This window comes from Dysidea avara, chromosome 12 (genome assembly GCF_963678975.1).
Source record: "Dysidea avara chromosome 12, odDysAvar1.4, whole genome shotgun sequence".
NCBI classification, from domain to species: domain Eukaryota; kingdom Metazoa; phylum Porifera; class Demospongiae; order Dictyoceratida; family Dysideidae; genus Dysidea; species Dysidea avara.
In genome coordinates this window covers 16,130,065-16,152,928 of record NC_089283.1, presented here as the reverse complement: position 1 = coordinate 16,152,928, position 22,864 = coordinate 16,130,065, and the positions used below count along the sequence as shown (strand labels likewise).

At 36.6% G+C, this 22,864-nt stretch overlaps 2 protein-coding genes across 3 annotated transcripts; both read left to right on the top strand.

The window, feature by feature from the left end:
- Positions 1 to 14: 14 nt before the first annotated feature.
- On the top strand, positions 15 to 22,830 carry LOC136241681 (uncharacterized). Of its 2 annotated transcripts, none has more exons than XM_066032937.1 (10): positions 15 to 158; positions 9,688 to 9,755; positions 10,170 to 10,354; positions 10,715 to 10,889; positions 11,435 to 11,698; positions 17,583 to 17,843; positions 17,950 to 18,210; positions 18,265 to 18,364; positions 19,026 to 19,080; positions 21,144 to 22,830. In XM_066032937.1, the coding sequence occupies exons 2-10, from the start codon at positions 9,692 to 9,694 to the stop codon at positions 22,539 to 22,541; spliced, it is 2,763 nt and encodes a 920-aa protein (XP_065889009.1). In that variant the 5' UTR covers positions 15 to 158; positions 9,688 to 9,691; the 3' UTR covers positions 22,542 to 22,830. The 2 variants fall into 2 exon arrangements, with proteins under 2 accessions (XP_065889009.1, XP_065889008.1); XM_066032936.1 differs by having other exon boundaries at positions 28 to 158; positions 9,675 to 9,755.
- On the top strand, positions 167 to 4,321 carry LOC136241693 (vacuolar protein-sorting-associated protein 36-like). Its single transcript, XM_066032957.1, has 2 exons — positions 167 to 3,088; positions 3,132 to 4,321. Exon 1 carries the CDS (start codon positions 1,025 to 1,027, stop codon positions 1,292 to 1,294), a length of 270 nt encoding a protein of 89 aa, XP_065889029.1. The 5' UTR covers positions 167 to 1,024; the 3' UTR covers positions 1,295 to 3,088; positions 3,132 to 4,321.
- Positions 22,831 to 22,864: the final 34 nt, after the last annotated feature.

The window sequence follows — 22,864 nt, the reverse complement described above, 5'->3', positions numbered from 1 at the left end:
AGTCATCAGTAAACGTCGAGTGACGTCATAACTTAGAAAAATCACCACTATAAAAATAATGGTTACTAATCTATCCGGAACTAGTCAGAAAGAAGTAGTAGCTAGAGCAAGGTTGTGCGGCGAATTCAGAGGGGTGCAAGATAAGTTGACGGAAAGAAGTGAGTCAATGAGAATATGCATTGAATAGCTACTTTTTTTTGTCATTGCATGTCGAAGGCGCCAGCATGAGCGCAGGCCGTGATCGAGGCTTATGTATTATTTGCAACTCATATGGCTATGCATATAAGAAACCAATTTAAAACTTGTTCCCGACACCCATGCCCCTTCAAATGTGTCTACCCCTTCTGGTGGTGCCAGCCTCTGTGGCTGAAATTGCGAAATATTCCACTTTGACTACTTCTTTTCACTTCTCTCCCCTTTGTATCGAGACCCCGGGTTCTTGTGCACGTTCATTGGTGCGGCGGATAGGTTTCCGGGTCATGGAGCGGACTGGAGAGCTACACAATATTTTTTTTAATTCAGAAGATTTCGATTGATATGCAACGCGGTAACACTGCTTTAGTGATGACGACCATTCCATTGCCTCAGGATTGGGCAGAGTTAGCTACTCTGCCCGATTGGTAGATGGCATTGATTGCAAATGATGACCTACCAATGTAGTGTTTAACCGCCTGGTTATTAGTGATTCTAATGGTCTGATGTGATCCAAAAAAATAAAGAAATGAAAATAAGGCCAGGCCACTACGATGAGATAACTTGTTTCTCATCAACTTCTCATAGAGTAACACATGCGGGCAGGAGGGCAGGTTATCTCATTATCTCATTATTGCACAAGCAATAGCTATAAATTACAGGATGTATTATTTGTACAAAACCAGTATAATAATCCTTTATTTCAGGTTATTGGCAGGGTACACACCAAGCACTGGTGCGCACTAAGAGTAAAACTCTGAGTTCACATAAACTTCAACTTCAGTAACAAAGCTTTCAAGTCCTTTATGAGAGTTCCACCAGTCTTGGGGTCATGTACCATACCCAAGTACAGCAACAGCAGCAGCAGCAGCAGCAGCAGCAGCAGCAGCAGCAGCAGCAGCAGCAGCAGCAGCAGCAGCAGCAGCAGCAGCAGCAGCAGCAGCAGCAGCAGCAGCAGCAGCAGCAGCAGCAGCAGCAGCAGCAGCAGCAGCAGCAGCAGCAGCAGCAGCAGCAGCAGCAGCAGCAGCAGCAGCAGCAGCAGCAGCAGCAGCAGCAGCAGCAGCAGCAGCAAACAACAGCAGTGTTAGCACATGTAGGCTAGTCGGTCTTATTATGTTGAGGGACTCTGCATGGTTGTGACAGAAGTAGCAACACTAAAGCTACTATATGACTCTCAGATATGATGGCCCTGCACACAGGGCATGCAGGTCATGGTACCAATGCTAGTGTATAGTCTAATGTACATTGTAGCACTCACTGTTGATGCCTTGGTGGTTGTTGATGCTCCAGAAAGTACTCTACTCAACACAGAAGTAAAAAACTTATTAAATGGTGTCTATATCTCAATGGGATTACAGTTTTCCATGGAAATACTGCTTTTCTACGTGATAAAACCACTACCACAACACTAAAAAAAAGCCATGCTGCAATCTCGTGCAGTAATGAGTGCGCATGGGAAAAAGAAATTTGGTGCGGGTGGTTGATGAGAAACAAGTTATCTCTCATTGTAGTGGCCTAATAAAAGGAGAAAAATAAAATAAAAATGACATAAATATAGCTATTAGCTATGGGAGTATGGTGTTGCATGCATGCTATACAGTATACGTAGCTATAATTATGTGACCGGATTTTCGAAAAGCGGCCACACGCATCCAATTCGATTAACTTACATAGTGTTCAAGTAGCATGATACAAGTCTGAAATTTTCTCTATTTTATTAAGTCATGTTGGTACTCACTATTCACCAAATTTCAAGTCAATATCATTTTCCAATATTAAGGTTATGAATTGTCGAAGTTGGTAAATTCGAGCGGTCACCAACTGATTCGAAATCTCGTACACCCTTGGCTGAAATCTGATACGAAATCTTCGAATTCAGTAGAATTTTATAAAATCTGAAATCAAATCATATATTATAATGACTCTGTGATCTCGCCGTAATTCTTTGTTCATCATTTTATTAGCTTATAATTGAATCAGGTAGCTAATAACTAGATTGGAGAGAACTATTGCCACTGTAACTAAACTATAGCCACATGCTTACAATTTGGAGAAAATAGGGTTTCTTTATTCGATATACCTCGCGTTATAGCTACGTCGCTATGACTATAGCTAACTATATCTATAGCTATAAGTATTATGCTATTTTTAACAGTAGCTATTTATGTTATTTATCTAGTTATACTGAGAAGCAGAGCTATTTATATTCCTGAGCTAGATAGCTATTACGATGACTATATAGCTACAATATAGCTAGCTTATATAGTCCAGTTTCAACAGCTTTCACTTCTAGCTTTTATAGCTGAATATCTACACTAAATAATAAAATTATGCATTTAACTAAACTGAATATATGCACGGTATCACCTTGGGTATATAGGACATGTGAGCAAGAAAGCATCTGATGTATTCATGTTTTCTTTTCCTCTTGCTTTTAGGAGGTTTCCCTCCTGCTTTTAGGTGGTTTCGTTCCTGCTTTAAGAGGTTTCCCTATTTCCATTTATATAATTGTGACCGGATTTCCAAAAAGGAGTCTTCCACACACATCCAATTTACCAACTTTGACAATTTATAACGTCAGGTCAGAAAGAGCTATAAATTTGGTCAGAAGTGAGCACCAACATAGCTGAATAAATACTGAAAATTACAGGGAAATATGATACTCGAATACTAAGTTATGGTCTCCAAAGTTTATAGAAATGGATGTGTGTGGAAGATCCCTTTCTGCAAATCCGGTCACAAGACCTTCTTTAGTAGCTACATAGATTTCCAAATCCACTGGGATCTCTTGTTTACTGAATAGAAAGGTTGGAAACTGCTGTATGGCTACTGTACTGTAAAAAATGCTTTTAGGAGGTTTCCTCCTGCTTATAGAAGGTTTTCCTCCTGCTTTTAGGTGGTTTCCCTTCTGCTTTAGGTGGTTTCCCTCCTGTTTTTAGGTGCTTTCCTTCAAATCTTGTGAAACAATTTTGAAATCAGTGAAATCAAGCAAAATCAGTTACGATTTTGAAATCCGTACACTGATTTTCCCAGCTGGTGACCCCTCGGTTAAATTGGATGTGTGTGGAAGACTCCTTTTCGCAATTCCGGTCACATATACCTAGCTAGTAATAATCTATTATGTAACTACTGAATAATCAACCAAAATAAATAGGTCATGGGTTACTGTGATGCCCAACCCATCATCCCCTGCATGAGAACAACTTTGCACTAGATACGTACAATGAAATCTGCCATTGCGAGAGCCATTGTTTTCAACTTTGGATCACCAGTGTAAATGTTGTGCAGGGAGAACTTGATTGACCAATTCTATATCCACTATCCAAAGCAGTGGTAAGTATGGTCTATAGCTACCTCACTATTTTTGGTCGCTACTCAATAGTGGCCTGGCATATAGAAAACATAGCCAAAAACTACTTAAAAGAATATAAGAGTTTTTAGTAGAAAGTACGTATTAGAAGGACATCTGAAACTTGTTCTCAGGCATTCGTTATAATTCTGTCCATCATTACTAGTAACCCCACCACCACTTGTCCATGCACTATTGTTATAATAGACTAACACAAAGCTTTAATGGATTTTCAGTAAAATGATATCTATGACTACTAGTGGTGTTTATGTTCATTACAAGTACCTCGAACATTTATAATAGAATGATAGTATTTTTCAGTCACCACTTTTTAGTTCTTGTAGCACTGCCTGTGTCTTTTATGTTTGCACTATTTGTTCACTTCAATATGCAAGCCCCAACATAAAGCCAGCAGTTCCTATGCTTGTTCATTTTTATTGTCTTCTAACAACTGTGGAATACCTAACTCCAGATTGGATGACCCAGGTCACAAGAGTCATGTTTATTCTAGTATCAAGCAAGTCTCATCAACTTTGTAACTTACATCATATCATGTGTGATAACGAACTATCAATTTCATTGACAAAGCATTCTTGACAATTGATTTTGAGGACAAAATTAATCTAATCAGCTTAGTTCCAGGGGTGAATAATAATTATATTATAGTGGCTTGTGAATAGTAAAGATATATATACAACAATAAAAACTGTAATGTGAGATTATAGTCAAGCTGGAGATTAGTCAAGCTGGAGCTTAAGAGAAGTTCTCAATCATGTACAATCATAGGTGGCAGAATGAGGGAGGGGGGCTCAAGACCCCTTGATGTGATGAAGCCTCCCTTAGAATTGATGTGATGAAGCTTCCCTCAGAATGATATCTTGCTGAAATCATCCTTCTTGGAGTGGGGCTGAAAATTATCCCTCTAGCCTCACATCAACTACTTCCTCCACCACCATGTGCAATCCCTTTAAAAGCAAGAAGACGTTTGGCATAACACATTTAGCCTTTAGGAAAAATTATATGGAACTGCTCCCACTTGTCAGTTGTTGGTTTGTACTGACAAGCTCAAAGTGTGATATGTTTTAGTGTTTGATTAATATATACATAACTACATGCATGATAATTTTAGCCATAACATTGACTGTAACCAACTTTGTAGTTAAAATGTAGCACATACTCTCCAGACCCTTGTTTCATTTAAATTTTTTAAGTGGCTGTCTCGGTCAGTGGGTCATGCAAGCCAGTTGTGTGATCAAAACATTTTATAATGCACTTTATATTGATATTGTAGACATACTTATTGTAACTGTGCATGTAACTTGGCCATGTTTTTTCAGAAAAAAACATTTTAAAATTTACAGAATTTTATGATGATATACAAATGTTTAACCCATCGTAAACAATGCTTTATACTGTAAAATTATGATTGCATCATAATGTTGGTTTTTTGAAGATCCGGTCACATTATTATAGCAAACCTCAATGTGTCTATACTATTTCTGTTTGTGCATGAAGAACATGTTTACACGCAGAGCACTGTGTCAGAAATGCTTACTAATTTTTGTAATGAAGCCCCTAAAATGAATATTATGGTGATAGTTGGTTTTGTATGTATGACATGTATATTGTGATTATGTGATTTCTATGAAATGAGCTAAGGTGGTTTTAAGTAAGTCAAGCATATAGTAATGTCTCCAAACAAGTATGAGATAATTGAGTATTATCCTTAATATGAAAGTCAACACTTGTACTGAAGGGGAAGTGTCATATCTGTAGTGTATTTACCATACATGTTTTATCACCATCAATTTGGTTTTTAACATTGGCTCTTTTTTCTGAGAGTTGATTTCTTGTGAGCTCCATTTACCTTTTGTATGCCCATGCAGAAGAGAGTACAGTATTTACTAGTTAAATACATTTCCCTATTTAGTAGAATGTCTTATGTGAGCTTCAAAATATGAAATGCAAAACTAGAAACTCACTGGTTTTACTAGGAAACAAATTGTATTTCATATTAGCTTAAAAGTGGTGTACTTTGTTTTGTAAAGTTTAGTGTGAAATCAAAGTATTTTAGTGCATATACTATTTACAATAATCATAGCAATATTTCCACAGTCACATTAGATTATGTAATCTGTTAGTGGTTCCAAGCAGATTTGTTCAATTAATGACCTCATCATCCAGTTCCCCTATAACATGTATTTTTTAGTGCTTTTACTATATAAGGCTGCATGGGAAGTTGACACAACGCAGGAAGCTACAGTGGAGTAAATGCATGGCTGCCTGTGTGGTCATGTTAGGTGTTCAGTAGAGCAAATTATTGTTCTTGTGCTGAGTCATCAAGAATTACATCATATGAATGCTCAAAAATTCTGCTTTTACTCAGCCTGTTCTCATTGTGATATGAAACACAACACTAAACGTGACAATAGGAATGTGATAGTATGCATAATATGTATTTGTGCAGTGGGATAAGGTTGATTGTGCAAACCATTCTGGTAGTTTCTGATCTCATATAAAAACAATGCTTTTATTTATGGAAGCCTATAGGTTCTTTTACAAAGGTCTTTGCACATTGCACATATATCACATCTTTGTACATCTTAGCACATAAAGGTCTTTGCACATTTATTACTGAGACGAGTCTTTCTGTCACATGACTTTGCTAAATCATAATTGCATATTTGTTGTGCTATTTTGTTATGTTGTACCACATTAGAAACCGTTTGTGGTAAATTAGTGTAAAAATCTTAACCATGGCCATTAGCAAGCTGAACCTATCCTATCCTGATAGCATAGGGATTCCGCTTTAGTCATGCATGAATGTGCTGTACCACCCAAAATACCTTTATGTAAACTTACTGGTTCCTATATATCTAGCTGTTTAAATTTGTCCCTTTATTACTTGGTAGAAGCTAACAAGTTATTCTTTCATGTGTGGATGTGGGGGACACCGAGTATTTGATGTATTTTTCACTGACATCACAGACTGCATTTTCACACAAATGTAGCTTGTCCATGTAAAGCTGCCTTGGACATTTCTTATTGTTTAGTCAATTGTTAGTGGTGTTGCTATAAGTTTACTACATATTATGTCATTGGCATGCATTTTAATTCTGTTTTACAATATTTAGTCATCACCCCTTCCCTCTACCCTTATGTACATAATTTAGGACAATTGTCACTTTAATTTTGGTACCAGACAGACACTAGTTGTAGTCAGACACAACATGTATCTTCTAGGAAAATTGTCAGGATGTCCTGGTCTGTGTATTCAAAGTCTGTGTACTCTTCAGCTGCCAGTTTTGACCAGGCACACCTAGTTTTCAAAGAAAATAGGATTAATGTACTTACCTTTTAAAAATTAAACTGTATGTATGAAAATTGTATGCAACATGTTACGTACTGAACTCACACTTGTAACCTATGAGCTACGTACTGTAAGGTGGTATAATATCTGTTATTAACAATTCCAACTGTCATGCATGTCTCACATAATGGGTGGTGGGCTTCACCCACTCCTGTGGGGTACTAGTCCTGTCCTACAAGAGGATTTGCCTATACGTACTCATGGTATCTGAATAGCGCACAAGTGGCCCAGCGTCTTACTGGTTAGGCATGACTGTGAGTCAACAGCACCCAAAGCCAATTCGAAAGCCTTTTTGTGTATTTCTTTGCCTGACATACTTCTCCATCTGAGCAATCCTGATCACCAGGCATTTGTTCTTTACACTCTGTATCAGTATGCAAACTAACACTAGTCAGAAGCTGCCAAACTATTAGTCATGTCCATACAACACTTACATAATTGGGCAAGCAATACTGTAATTTAAAAGGGAAACATCTGTAACTTAAAGTGTTTTATTATTATTATTATTATTATTAGCACTTTACAGTGACCAGATGACAGCAACATGTGCTGCAGCCTTAGGATTACCTAACCTAATTTCAAGGACTTAGACCTATGACTTGACTTACTGACTGATAATGTGTAATAAAAAAGGGGCCAAAGTAAGGAAAAAAATCCCTCCAACCCCAGGATTCGAACTACAGATCACCCAATGTCTAGTCGGGGCCACACTCAGTATTCCTCCAGGAGGGATGGATTTTCTTCCTTAAACCTAAAGTATTTATTATTAGTACTTTTAAATACAGTGACCAGCGACAGCAACATGTGCTGCAGCCTTAGGATTACCTAACCTAATTTCACTGAAGGACTTAGACCTAGTGACTTGACTTACTGACTGATAAGGTGTAACAGAAAAGGGGCCAAAGTTAGGAAAAATGTAACTATCAATTTTAAATGAGAGGAAGTATAATACATAAGAAAAACATTCTCTACAGCGATTGTCATAGTTGGTATAACAGTAGACTGATGCTCTCATGTAAAAGCTGCTTAGACACCAAGACCAAGGGAACTAAACGATTTAGTAACCTGAGGCTGTAGTGCCCCGAGAGCAGCAAGGGCACTACTAAGGGCCAGAGGGTTACCAAATTGCTTAGTCCCCGTTGGTCGCGGTGTCTAACTATGGTTTAAAGTACATACCTTTATAGCCAGAGCATTAGGGTGGGGTGAAAGAGCAATGCAGAACAGCAGAATGGTTTCTTCCTGAAGTTCTTACAGCACCCACAAAATAATTATTCGACCGGTAACCAGAGTAATTAATGGCTAGAGATACAGTAGATACGCCGTTAAGTCTACTATTTATCCAGAATTATCGGAGAAGAATTGTATTACAGTATTGGTAATATCAAGTACTCCAGTGTACCTTTTGTGTTATAATTATTTTTCACGTACAAAATTGCCTGAGGACGGGTTACTAAATGAACATGTGTAGGTGATTAAATGGACATGTCAGGTGACTACGTGATTTAGTAACCCCCTAAATGAGCTGTACCATAGTCTAAAATTAATTAATAGTATGTATGGTATCTTGCCATATTAGATTACTAGTGATAATTTTCTTGGTACAGCATAATTAGATGATTGGATTAGAGAGGGGCTTTTCTGTGTATGCTTGGCTTCACCAGATGTTCATTCTTGCATTACACACATGGTACATGTTTTCACTATAGTTGATATTTGTATGTGTACAATACTTATGAAAAAGCATCATTGAATTTCTACAGAAACAACTATTGTATGTACCATAAGAACATGATCTAATTATTTAACAGGAATTGCAGTCATGACCAATACATACAGTGGTAGGAGATGAGTACATGGACATCATAATTCTTGTAATTCCCTTTTTCTGTAGTATATACCACTTGACCACAGGGCAATATATGATACCACCCTGTGGTTAGGGCGATATCATGATATAGCCCTGACCACCACTGCCTTTAATGCTGAGGCTTACAAAGCATCGGTTCCCTTTGATTCTTCATATATAACTGCTTAAAGTTTGCATTGTGGGTTTGAGTTTAGTATGTTGGTTTAGTTAGGCTAGGCATTCTTTTGAAGGAAAAATAGTTGAGTGGGTTAACATTGCATATTTCAGTTACTAGGCATCACCAATGATTGTTTTCACAATGTGGGAATTGTTTTTCTACACAGCACATTTCAACCACATGACAAAATGGCTCAGACATTCTCAACCTAGCTATACTCCTAAGTATTTATTTTATTAGCACCTTAGTTGACTTTAGGAATCCACAAAATGGTTATTTGGTTAAAAATGGTATCACTCCACAACCAGCAAAACCCAAAATCATTTCTTTTTTTGTGCCCACAATTAAAACCCACAAGTATAAAAGTAATGTGGTGAATGCAGGTTTGTCTTCCTTCATCTATTAGGTCAACATACCTGAGTAGTATATATTATCATGACCACTCAAGATTTTCCTGATATACATATGCCAAAGCCCAAGGGCCGCAGGCCTGGGGGCTTGGGAATATACGTATATCAGGCAAATCCCTCATTGTCATAGTGTAACTATTTAATATATATTATTATACTGGTATAAATAAATATAGTTTCTTCCGTTGCATGATCTTTATTCAGCACTTGGCTGCGCTTCTTTTAGTATATATGTTGACTGCCATACATGTATGTACATATGAACATATTTAAAGCTGTTTCCAAAACTGTTGCGAAGTTTGTTTTTGTATTTATGTACATTGTCATAGTTTCTCATTCTAGCACGATGGATAACATGATGTTACTCTTGCTGGTACTCCCATTGGGTGCATTTAGTTATAGTTATGACTGTAAGTAATAAATATGATTGTGTGAATCCATTGTAGCTACAGAGTAGTTTAGAAATGGTGTATTTTGTACACTACATTGATCTGGGAATGTTTTGGTGAAACAGCTGATAATGTAATCACATGGAATTCCCCAAAACAACCATCCAATTATTTGTTCCAGCCTAGGTATGTTGTTCTAGAATAACAATTATTGATAAACAGAGATGGCTAAACTGGTTTTGCACATCTTTGGTACGGACATTATCCTAACCTGGGAATATTTAACTGGAAAAATTGTAGTCTGTGTAAGCACAACCAAGTCATTATTCTGGCCACACATTTATTTGCTATACAACCACACTGGCTTCCATTAGTCACACATGTCTTGATACTGTAATTTTGCTGGTTTATGGACACTGTGATTTATGATTGCAGATTTGGGGCGACCATTTGTGGATATAAACTGCACTACAGACCATGAAGCACAAACACATACCATTAATATATTTTGGAAAGTGGATCCACCTGCAAATCTAAATCTCACACCTGAGCAAATCTCATATCGTCTGGCAGACGCTAGAGCAGATATTGACTGTGATAGTACTAAGAGGACAGTGGCTGTAAGTTGGTCACATATATAACATACTAATGCTATACTACACACAATGTATTATTCATATGCATACAAGTGAATAGATGTATTAGAATCTGTGTAGGTGTCACTAAAACTATTGTGTAGATGGTTTGTAAAAAAATTATGCTTTTGAATAATGAGAGGAAAAAGAAAGAGGCGCCAAAAAATAATCCTGAATGTTGATTGATGATCCATAAATACCAATGGGATGGTTGCTAGGGAGAAATCTGTTCGCTTTTCAATTACCAAATTTATTTTAGGTAATAATCAAGGTTTACCTCACCAGTGTTTTGTACGATGTTCACATATGCGTATACTGTAAGTTACTTACTCATGTATCCATCAGAATGACTATAGTAGAACTTCAGATGATATCAGTGACAAACATCAGTTAAGCTATGAGATCTCCACAAATTATCAGTATTATGGGTCTTGTGCAGTGTTGGTTTTCTATGATGATTTTGACGACCCTTTCCAGAATTTTAGTATCACTACTACTGTAAAAGAGTGTCAACTTGAAGGTTAGTTATAAGCAAGAGTTCATAATAAAAGATCCTATTTTAACTCTTGGTTATAAGGAGACCTAATTGTAGCAAAATGTGAAGGAATGCTTAGTTCCATGGTATTGTTGAATTCCTGTAACCGACATTGCATTATGGCTACTGTTGGTATAATACTTGATCTTGATTGACCACGGCCACGGTGTGATATGGAAATAATTATTTTAAAATGGAAGAAGACAACTACCAATGAAATTTTAATGTGTAGTACCACCAGCTACATTTAGTAAAAAGTATCACTTGGAGAAATTAAAAGAGACCCGTCAAGTGCTGGAAGACAAAATTCTGAGTAAAATTTTATTGATATACTTGCAAACATTGAATTTGTAGCTTCCACAATGCTACTGTATGTTTGTATGTTTGGCCTTACATCTCATATTTGTAGTCATCTTTCTGTATTGCATTATATGTACATTCGTATCATTGTTATAAAATGTGATCTATACATGCATGGATTTATATGGGTACATACAGTGCCAATTATGTATAGTTTTTGCTCTCTATAGTTCCCAGCAAAGTCCTGTCAACCACTTCAAACATGCCTATAGAAGAAGGTTCAACATTTAACATATCATTTGAGTATTATGCTGTACCCCCACCAACCATCACATGCTACATTAATGATGAGTTTTATGAGACAGTGGACAATACAACATCACATGGTACACAAACTACGGTGTTCACTGATGCTAGTCAAGGAGGATGGTACCAATGTGTGGTAGAGAATGAGCTTGGAAGTGACAACTACACTAGTTTTGTGGAAATTTATGGTAATACTTTACGTGGTTGTGTAATGTTAGTAATATACAAGTAACAACCAGCAGGGAACCAGCCCCATTTATAACTGTAGAATATTAATTTCATTGAAAGTACTCCACTAGAACAGTTACAATTATAGTTGTTCCAATACAACAGTTGATGGGTGAAATTTCTCTTAGAATTGATCTCAGGAGCTAAATTTCCATTGGCATAATAGACATCTATACCAATTCTGTGTAGAGAGTAAACCATAAATATTTGCTTACTTACTAGTCACTATCCTAGCTGACTACCACACGTCCACATGCACACACATGCAGTTGCGTAACATGCACGCATGCACGTGTGCACACACACATGCGCGCACACACACACACACACACGCACGCATGCATGCAACTTCACATGCACACAAAACATCACACTACGTACATGCTATACACATCTATGCATGTGCAACACATGTTCCATGTTCACAGTACCTCAAATGTTGCACCTCAAATGGTCACTGCATCTGAATAGTGGCCTCCAGGAAGACAAAGGTAACTCCATGATACACCCATTGTAGCTGTTTCTGAACTGAGTTTTTGTAAACTGAGTTTTTGCTATCACCAAAATCACATGGAAGCCATACCAAAATGACTCCTTGTGTAATCACTGAAAAGAGCTGGGACACAAAGTAGGATGAAGGTACAGTAAGTGTGCAATGCGTATATTGTACATACTGTGGTTAGCGTATAGGCATGTCGAAGGATGAAACAATATTGGACAGTGAAAAAATCAAGACCATAGTCTTACGCATTGTCGAGGTTATGCTTGGCTGAAAGCATCAGTTGATTAGTTAGTAGGAAAAAAAGGAAATTTCAAATTTCATAGAAACTTGTTGGGAAAGATTTGGGATTGCTCTGTAGATATTTTTGAGCTTAACCAATACCACTAAGCTGTTGTCAAGAAAACATGAGGCTGTTTTTAGGTGTGAAGGATCAATGATCCCTAATATACAGTACTATCATACTGTATGATATGTATATGATCAAAACATTTTGCAAACTCTACACTGGATTAATGCATTTACTGTAATACAAGTGTAAAAAAGAATTCAACACTTTATTAGAGTAGGAATCATAGAAAAAAAAAGCCATGAGGTCATATATGTCTGCAGCTATACTAGTAAACATTTAAATTACTACATCAGTTAAAAAGAATACAACTTAATTAGGTATTAAATGTCCACTAGTACAGCTACAGGTCTAGATGACCTCCCTTGGATCATATTTACAGTGATCTCTACTCATATATAAAATTTCTAATTTTTTTTCCACTTGTTTACTTTTTGTAGCACAATTCTATAACTGGTGAACCAACCTATACTGCATCAAAGGAAAGAACGATGCTGGGCAGCACCTTGCAAATAACATTTCAAAACGTGAAATTTCAAAATTTTCCTAGGGAGCTTACCTTCTAAGACAGGCTGGGAGCATTAGAACTGAGCCTTACCACTTTCACTTTTACTCTGATGCTACTGCCTATTGGAATGCTTTCTACATCACACAAAAAGGAGCTTGTTGCACTCTGAATGACATAAATTGCATTAAAAAGGCATATTAACCCTTTGGCTCTGAACACCACTGTAGTGGCTTTGGTTCTTAAGATGAAACATAAAATACTTGTTTTGAAATACAATTTTTTAAAACTTTGGCTCCTGTTAATCCATGTAAGGACCACCTATTCCTGTGTGGTTTGCATTAAGCTACTCATGAAGTATAGATCTACAAAATAATATAACATTTACTAACCTTCCTTATGTCATCTCTCCTTTGTGACAGGTAGTATCATCAAAATTATAAAATAGAAAAGGCCGAAAACTCTTTCAAATGCAAATTCGCAATATACCACATTTGATCATACTACAATACTTGGATAAAGCTTACGATAATATCCATTAACCACAGAGTAGCATGGTCCAAACCGTATATTCATAGGATAACAATTCGTTTACAAGATAATTGCATTTGACTGCATTCATGTAACCAGAACCACAAAGTGGCTTTAACAGAATACTTTTTTTTTTATAACTTCGGAGAGAAAGGGTCATTAATTACCAGTAAAAAGTGACTGGGCCTGTGAAAACAGGGCATGTGGGTAAACAAAATTTGCCACTTTTTCAGCTCAATGACATCAAGCTATGACCATGGAATTTTCAGCACTTAATAAACATTTAATTGGCACAAGTTACAGAATGGAAGTATCTTTTATTGTATGACAGAGTATAGTTTGTGCACATGCCCTATTTTCACAGGCCTGGTAATGAAATATTGATAGCCGTATATAGCAAATATGTACTTCAATATGAGATAGACAATTTCCTGTGTAGTGTACACAGACATGTTGAGACCTGTTCACAAAATTTTGGGAAGCCCTTTAAGTTTTTTCAAAAACATACTTTGATATTAGCTATAAAGAATGATGAGTTACTTTATGAAGCTTTAAAATATGTATCCCATAGTCCACCATTGGCCACTGATTTTGCATGATGAGCAGACTAGTCTTTGCACTAGTTTATTGTGTTGCCTGGCAGCAAAAGCGGGAATAGGGGACTGAGCCACCCCTTGGTGCACAAAGGAAGGCGGGAGACTGGGTTAAGTAATTCTCACTGAAATTTTTATCATTGCAGTCAATATATAGCAGTATACGAATAAATTTTTAGACACTTGTTGACATACAATGGAACTGGGCAGTCTAATACATACGTACTACTGTCCGTGTCGCAGAAATGTCTGTAACTCAGAATAACATGCTAATGTACTAAAGTAACTGACTTAATACAAGTAATATTGTGATTGTTATCAGTTAGTACTATACAGTTTTGTGGGCAGAGGAGGAAGTCACCACAGAGAAGTTATGGTTACTCTCCTGGGCTGTAAAAAATGTAATATCAACTAGCAAACAAGTGGTTATTATTAGTAGAACAAGTACACAGAAAAATTTGGAATTTTCAACTACCGTAGGGGCTATAGCACATTGATAAAAGTACTGAAACCAGCCGTGCACGATATTAAATCACAGTAAAACAATAAGAAGTGTTATATCCCTACTGTGCATTTCCATTATAGTATCTTGAGCACAGTAGGGATATAACACTACTTATTGTTTTACTGTGATTTATATCGTGCACTACTCCAGCTTGTTTCAGTACTTTTTATTAATATGTTATGGTCCCTGCTCTAGTTGAAAATTCCAAATTTTTCTGTGTACTTGTTTGTTAACTTTTTTTGTAAATAATTATTATGACTGGTGAACCCACGCATACTGCATCTGAAATGGCACCGTGTGCCCCAGCTATATCAATTATCATCTGAAAAGTGAAGTATCCACTATGCGTCGTTGTCAGCTATGTTCAACCCGTTATACAGCAGAATGAATCAAGAACTGTTCGAAAAGCACCTCTGCAATCAAAATAGCCACTATGAAAAATATGGATGATTTCTGTTACAAAGGGAAGCCATCATGTGCTACCACCAAATCAACACTTTTCGCTGTCAGCAAAGATGAATGGAACTCAAAGGAGGACACTGGTAAGTCCATGAATTATGTATTGTATGTACTGCAGTATGCCAAAAGGCACCTCTCAGGCCGAAGTGACGTTGAACAGTGAAAAAATCAAGTCCATAGCCTTAGACGTTATCAAGTTACATTTGTCTGAAGGCACCAGTCAGTTACTCAATCAGTCAGTAGAAAATTCTGTAAAATGACTATTTTTTAAAATTCCGTAACAACTTGTTAAAAGCATTTCGGGTCGATCTGAATGCTTGTTTGGGCTAAGTTGTATCTAACCAATACTGCCTCATTGTCGTCAGGGAAAATCACTGCTTGAAGGTTCTTAGTTTACTAATTTGTTAAGATGCCTTACTGTAGTTATACTGATAGTAAAGTGTCAGTAAACTTAAGTATATGGAACATAATTATTTTACTAAGTTTTAAACTCTCAGTAAAACATCAGTGAATGTGGTTTACTGAAAAACTACTAAAATAACAAACAATTAACTGTTCCATATACTGGGGATATACCACTGTAGTAAACTAAGATACTTCAAGCAGTGAATTGAGGCTGGTTTTTGGGTGATGCTATTTCATGGGCCACACCTACTCCTTTGTGGTCCTTATATGATAAACAAGCCTTCAAACAGGTAAACAACCACCTTTTACAGGTAGGTTCCACCACTGTGCATGGGGCAATTGGAAACAGTTGAAATGGAAACTGGTAATGGAAAATAAAAATGGAAAAGAGAAATGGTCAAATTGTTATATACATGTATCATAGAGTAAAAACCTCACTTAGTGGCACATTTTAAGACTACCTTTTAACAAAGACCACCTCTGTACAAAAGATCAAATTGTATTTTGGTTTTAAAGGTAGCTATGGCATACTTAATGATTTAATTGATTAGACCACTTCATGGTCATCTTCTATAAAGACCACCTTTTATATAGTAACGTTTGATAAGCACTAAACATGATTTCATGACTCACAGAATAGGATCAATGTCATTTCTCATGTTTGGGTCACTCTAGTCATCTGGCTATGCATCTGTATCACTTAGTTTGCACCAGAATGTGTCATACAAACATGCAAGTGAAGTGTACCTAGTACACCATATACTACTGTATCAAAGAAAAATGAGGTCTCATAAAGAGATCAGCCTAGCTTATCTGTATTGATAAGTCACGAAATAGAGTAAAGAGGTGGTCTATGCAAAGAAAGTGGTCTTTATAAATGATGTCCTACAACTGAGTTTACCAATGTGTGGTAGAGAATGAGTATGGAAGTGACAACTACTCTAGTTTTGTGGAGATTGTTGGTAATACTTTATGTGATTACATAATAATACAATATTGTGTATACATGATACAAGTAACAATCAGCAGGGAACCAGCCCCATTTATAGCTATAGGATATTGTACAACTGTCATTGTAAAAGTACTCTAATAGAATAGTTGCAGTAGTTGTTCCAATACAACAGTTGATGGGTGAATTTTCCCTCAGAATTGATCTCAGGTGCTAAATTTCCAGTGGCATTATATACAACTATATCAATTATTAGTAAATTCTTGTACTTTCTGTATAGAGAATAAACCATGTGTGTTGTTGTAAACATGATTATGTGAATATTCACTTACTCACTACCCTGACTACTAAACATACGCACATATCCACATCTACACACATACAGTTGCACACATGCACAAGTAACTTCATATGTACACAAACATCACATTGCATGCTGTACACGTATACGCACATGCAATACATGTTCCATGTTTACAGTACATCAAATGTTGCACCTCACAATGGCCTCCAGGAAGACAAAGGTAACTCCATGATACACCCATTGTAGCTGTTGCTGGTAGACAAAAAGGTGTGTCCCGGGCTGAAGTGACCAAAAACAGTGAATAAATCATTCCCTTAAGATTACCATAGTTCTAGGCATCAGTCCGTCAGTCTGTTAATCACATTGAGTTAATAGGAATGTGTTGGAAGTGTTTAGGGTGGCTCTGAAGTCACCAATACTGCCAGGCTGTCATGAAGTAAAAGTAATGCTGATTTTTGGTGATATTGGGCAGAAAATCCCAAACTCTTATAACCCCTATTTATTACTACCATGCATTCTGTATATGAAGTTCAAAATGCAATCCTACATGTGTGTGTGTGTGTGTGTGCGCGCGCGCGTGTGTGTGTGTGTGTGTGTGTGCATAAGCCAATAAACTATTTTTCAGCTGGAGTACCTCCATTACCAACTTACAGTAACATAGTCATTATAAAATGTGGACTATACATACATGAATTTATATAGGTACATACAGTGCTAATTATGTGTAATTTTTTTCTCTCTGTAGTTCCCAGCGAAGTCCTGTCATCCCCTTCAAACATGAGTGTACAAAATGGGTCAACATTTAACATATCATTTGACTATTATGCTGTACCCCCACCAAACTTCACATGGTATATTAATCATGAGTTGTATGACACAGAGAGTGGTACAACAAATAATGGTACACACATTATGACGTTCACTAATGCTAGCCAAGGATGGTATCAATGTGTGCTTAAGAATGGCTTTGGAACTGATGAGTACAGTGTGTTCATTAGTATCGAAGGTATGCATAGCCTTAATACAATCCATCATGTGTTATTGTTGTGTTTTATAAACATGCATAATGTAATGTTAATGTTAATTTTATAAACATGTGTTTTTAACTGCAGATACAGGTACTCCTACTCCTTCAGGTATTCCAACTCCTTCAGTTACTCCAACTCCTTCAGTTACTCCAACTCCTTCAGTTACTTCAACTCCTTCAGTTACTTCAACTCCTTCAGTTACTTCAACTCCTTCAGTTACTCCAACTCCTTCAGTTACTTCAACTCCTTCAGTTACTCCAACTCCTTCAGATGCTTCAAATATTCTAAGTCCCACAAGCACACCAGATGATAATTCAAGCACTCCAGGCACTTCGGATCTTTCAGGTATGTACAGAATGTGGGTACCATTTATTTCATGTTTTATACTTTTCTATGCAGATTCTTCTCTAATTGCTATTATTATATCAATTGTTGTTGCCTTGATCATGTTTGTGTTCATTATTGCTTGCCTTGGAGTGGCCACATTCAAGTGGAGAAGGTTTGTATCTCTTGTACCTCTGTATAAATAGTGCAATTTCAATGTAGAAAATGGTAGAACCACTAAACATGTAAAAAATGTGTATATACAATTATACATGTGCACACAAATGTATTTAAAAAATACTAAACCATAGCTATACAATGTCACACATACACTGTGGTATGTTTTAATGTTTAGACATTTCACCTGTGACCACAAATTAGTGACAGATTAGAGAACAACCCACAACATTTTTAGTGTGTATTTTAGTATTCCCTGTCACAACAATCATTATCTGTGTACATATTTATTTATGAAGCTTACTTTTTACATGAGTACATATTTGATCAGAAAACCAAAGCAAACCAGCGATCAGACTCATTTTCTACAGATCTTCTATATACCGCTACTCTACAACTTAAGAGAGACTTATGAAACCAACAAATCATACTGTAATATCAATTTTGAATATTTGGATCTGCACTATTTAGAAATCCTCAGTATAATTACATAATTATGTCCTCAATAATTATTATGTAACACTCCTCGGATAATAAAATAATGCAGATCCTAATATCCAAACAACAACCTACACTTACTTACACCTATTTTCATCCACACCCTTTCTTTAGTTGTATATGTTTGCTAACATTTAAATATGCCACTGTTTTATTTACAGAACAATATTCTCAACAGCAGTGACATGGGATAGAGAAAAAGAAACTAACTATACGGTAAGGGAAAACTATGTGGTAAGGGAGTACGTACAGTAGTTAATCTATCAAGACTCATGGTAGTGAGTCGCGAGGCCAAGAAGCACAAAGCGGTACTCCAGCAAGAACGGTTAAGACTGTAGCCTCGACTTTGCAGGTTCTTATTTATGTGAAACATCATGCGAGATATCACGTCAGTCCTTGTGGGAATTTAAACATTATTTTCACAGTTTTAATGAATTTTCTCTTAGCAAGTCACTTTTAGTAGTGCTTCTAAACACTGGACTTGGAAGCTTTTACTACTAATTTAGCTAGCTAATCTGTTGCTGAAGCTGTTAATATGCATGCATGCATGCAGTGTCTCCTATGTATGTAATATAATACCTAGCTAACTGTATGTTCTCTATTCAACAAAAAGTAGTGATATCCTGTACCAAAAACAGCCCAGCTGTAAAAAAAGGCGAGGCCAAGAATGCACAAGTACATGTTCATGGAGTAACTACAACCAAAAGACATGATATCAAAATCTGACCAAGAAAGCTTTTACAGTATAGGCACTTTTGTGCATTCATTTTCTATATGCTTCACATTATCACATCCAGCTAGTTGTACATGTGTGCTTGCAATATAAACAATACTACTGAGATGATAAAAGATATTACACTGCATTGTTACCAAAATTAATTTAACTAAAAAATTACAATTGGTTTCTACTTGGCCATCTTTTTGCACTGTATATTAAAATAAAAAGATGTCCAAGTAGAAACCAATTGTAAATTTTTAGTTAAATTAATTTTGGTAACAATGCAGTGTAATATCTTTTATCGTCTCAGTGGTATTGTTTATATTGCAAGCACACATGTACAACTACGTAGCTGGATGTGATAATGTGAAACATATAGAAAATGAATGCACAAAAGTGCCTATACTGTAAATGCTTTCTTGGCCAGATTTTGATATCATGTCTTTTGGTTGTAGTTACTCCATGAACATGTACTTGTGGGGTTACAGCTGGGCTGTTTTTGGCACAGGTATAAATATGCAATAAAATGTTTCATATAATAATATAAGTATGATGGCATGAGGAGCAGGAATTCAACAACAATGAATAGTTTAATTCTGTTTTGTTCATTGCAGCACATATGTAGAAATGTTTGATTAACAGTGTAGTATAATGTGACCTTCAGTTTTCATGTTTTAGTATCAAATTTCTGTGATTTAGACCATGTCTCTCATATTTAGCTAGCATTCAGTGATTTCTGGTAAATATAACAGACACCTAAATACAGGCCTCAAAGTATTGTACTTTTACATGCTTAGGCGTACAGCATGTCCGCATGGTGCAAAATTCTAATGCAAATGAACTGGACGACTGAGTGTTTTGACAAGAATATGCTACAATATCATACAGTACAGTAGCACTGTACAATAGAGAGCATGATTGCTAGGACTTTTCTATCCAAAAGTATCACCCAAAACCAGCATCACTTTTCCTTCTTGGCAGCTTGCTAGCCATAATCAAACCCAAACTTGCCTTTAGAACAGCTTACATGGAAATTTACAAAATATTTATTATTAACAATTAACTGACAGACTGATGCATTCAGACCAGCATAACTTAACTATGGTTAGTTTGTACAATAGGGTTGATTTCTTTGCTGTTCAACATCACTTAGTTCCTAGATATGTCCTTTTTCCAACTACAGCAGCTACATCATGGACTTACCTTTGTCTTCCTTTGTGTCCTGTTACTTTCTCCCCTACTTTGTAGGTGTTGATTCACAGGCAGCAGAATAAGGGTTTCAATGCTGACTAGCTATTACAAGAATCTTTTAATTTGTGTAGTGACTGGATTGATTGCAGAAACATTTTCATATGGTTCTTAGCTTGTAATGCTGTATTACGGGCAGAACATAGCTGAAGCAATAGCGGAATAACTGTGTTGCTTTCAATAATCAATAGTCAAGGTGCACATTACAGCATAAATGCTGCATAATACTTAACCATACAATGTTAAATATATGTCATTCCATTATTATAGTCCTGCACTTTCATGTTTGTTACTATATTTTATCACTCCCTAGATGCCACCAGTGGATAGTGACTATTATTCAGAATGTGGCAGAGATGCACCAAGCACAGTTGAAAGTCTTGGATATCATCACGACAAAGTACATGAGTGGATGAAAGGTGTGCATATGCCTATGATTGATGAAGACGGGGATTCGGTCATTTCAGAAAATCTATCAACCGAAGAAATGCTAAATCGTGTCTGCGGCAATCAACCTAGCAAACTAACAGACTCCTTACCTGACTCAGGAATAAGCACTGTGAACAGTTGTGATTCCAGCATGCAGCAGAAAGGTTCAACTTATATTACAGAAACAAAAGTTGTTGAATTACTGCATGGTACTTCGTATGAAGGAAAGGTGTTGACTAAAACCCCATCTAGTGGTCAAGTTGATTCTCAAACAAATTCCAAGCACTTCGGTATATCATATGATGATGACTCTCTTGCCAATCACAACACTGCACTGCAGGGTCAGTATATTCATTGCAATTCTGCAACTGATCTGAACACTGCAGCAGACAATAACAGATCTTTACCACAATTGGATACCAGACTACCATCAGCCAGTGATAGTGTTATGACAAACACATTATCAGAAGGCACTTATGTTGGTCACAGCATTGCATCTGATAATGATGGTGCTTGTCATGATCAAAAAGCTAGCACTAGTACTAGCATAGGAAGTGACTGGTCTGAACCAGTGCATTCAACTGCCCCACCTGATGACAATGCTCCTCATGATAACCAACGTAGCACCCCAACTACTGGAGCATATCAGTCGTATACAGATAATACTAATGGTTTCCAAGCTGTTCCTGTAGATGTAGAAGTAACTCAGTCTGTAGTACCACCTTCCACTTCTACCGATGCTTTAAATTCAGTAGAAGAAGGAGATTATGTTGGTCATGATATAGCATCAAGTGATGTAAACACCAATCAATCCCCTGCTACCAATGGTTGCAACACTGACTTCCTCACTAGCTGTACCACTACACCAAACTTTGGGGAATATTTGTCTTATAATGCAGCTGTAGAAGATGTGCACAATAGAAATGATCTCTTGCCACATTCACAAGATAACCCTTCCAGCCAAGGGATCATCCAACCTGTTAACAATTCACCTTCTGAAATAAAAACAAATTCTGTTTCTTCTAGTATTTCTTCATTGCCATATGTTTCACTTAATGAAGGAAGTGACACTATACCACTGCCATACAATACACAGACCACAGTTACTGGGGAATATATACCATGTAGTACTGCCAGGAGCCATGACAAAACAGTGACTGACAGCACACAAACCGCCAGCTACCTTCCTTACCATGAGAAAGATAATCTTCCTTCTGATGAGATAGCAAAGGAGAATAACCTGCAATTTCTAAGTAACGGTTATGTTACAACATCTGTGTAATACCATTCATCTTATTTCAAGATTTGTGTACTTTAAAATATATTGTGACATTGAATATAGTTTCCTGCTTTTATATACACTTGATATAACTACTTGTACAACTATGCCAGACACGTCTGGCTGAATTTGAATTCTTTTCTATTTTTTGTAAGTTTATAATAATTTGTAGTATTCCTTCCACACTATCACTCACAAGCTAACTGTTCATATGTGCTGTGTATGTTTTGAAGACTACCTGTAAATATATAGAAGTACAGTGTGATTTTCATAAAGAGTGTAGCTATGTTAATATTGTCAGTTATTCAGCTTCACTACTGTCCAAA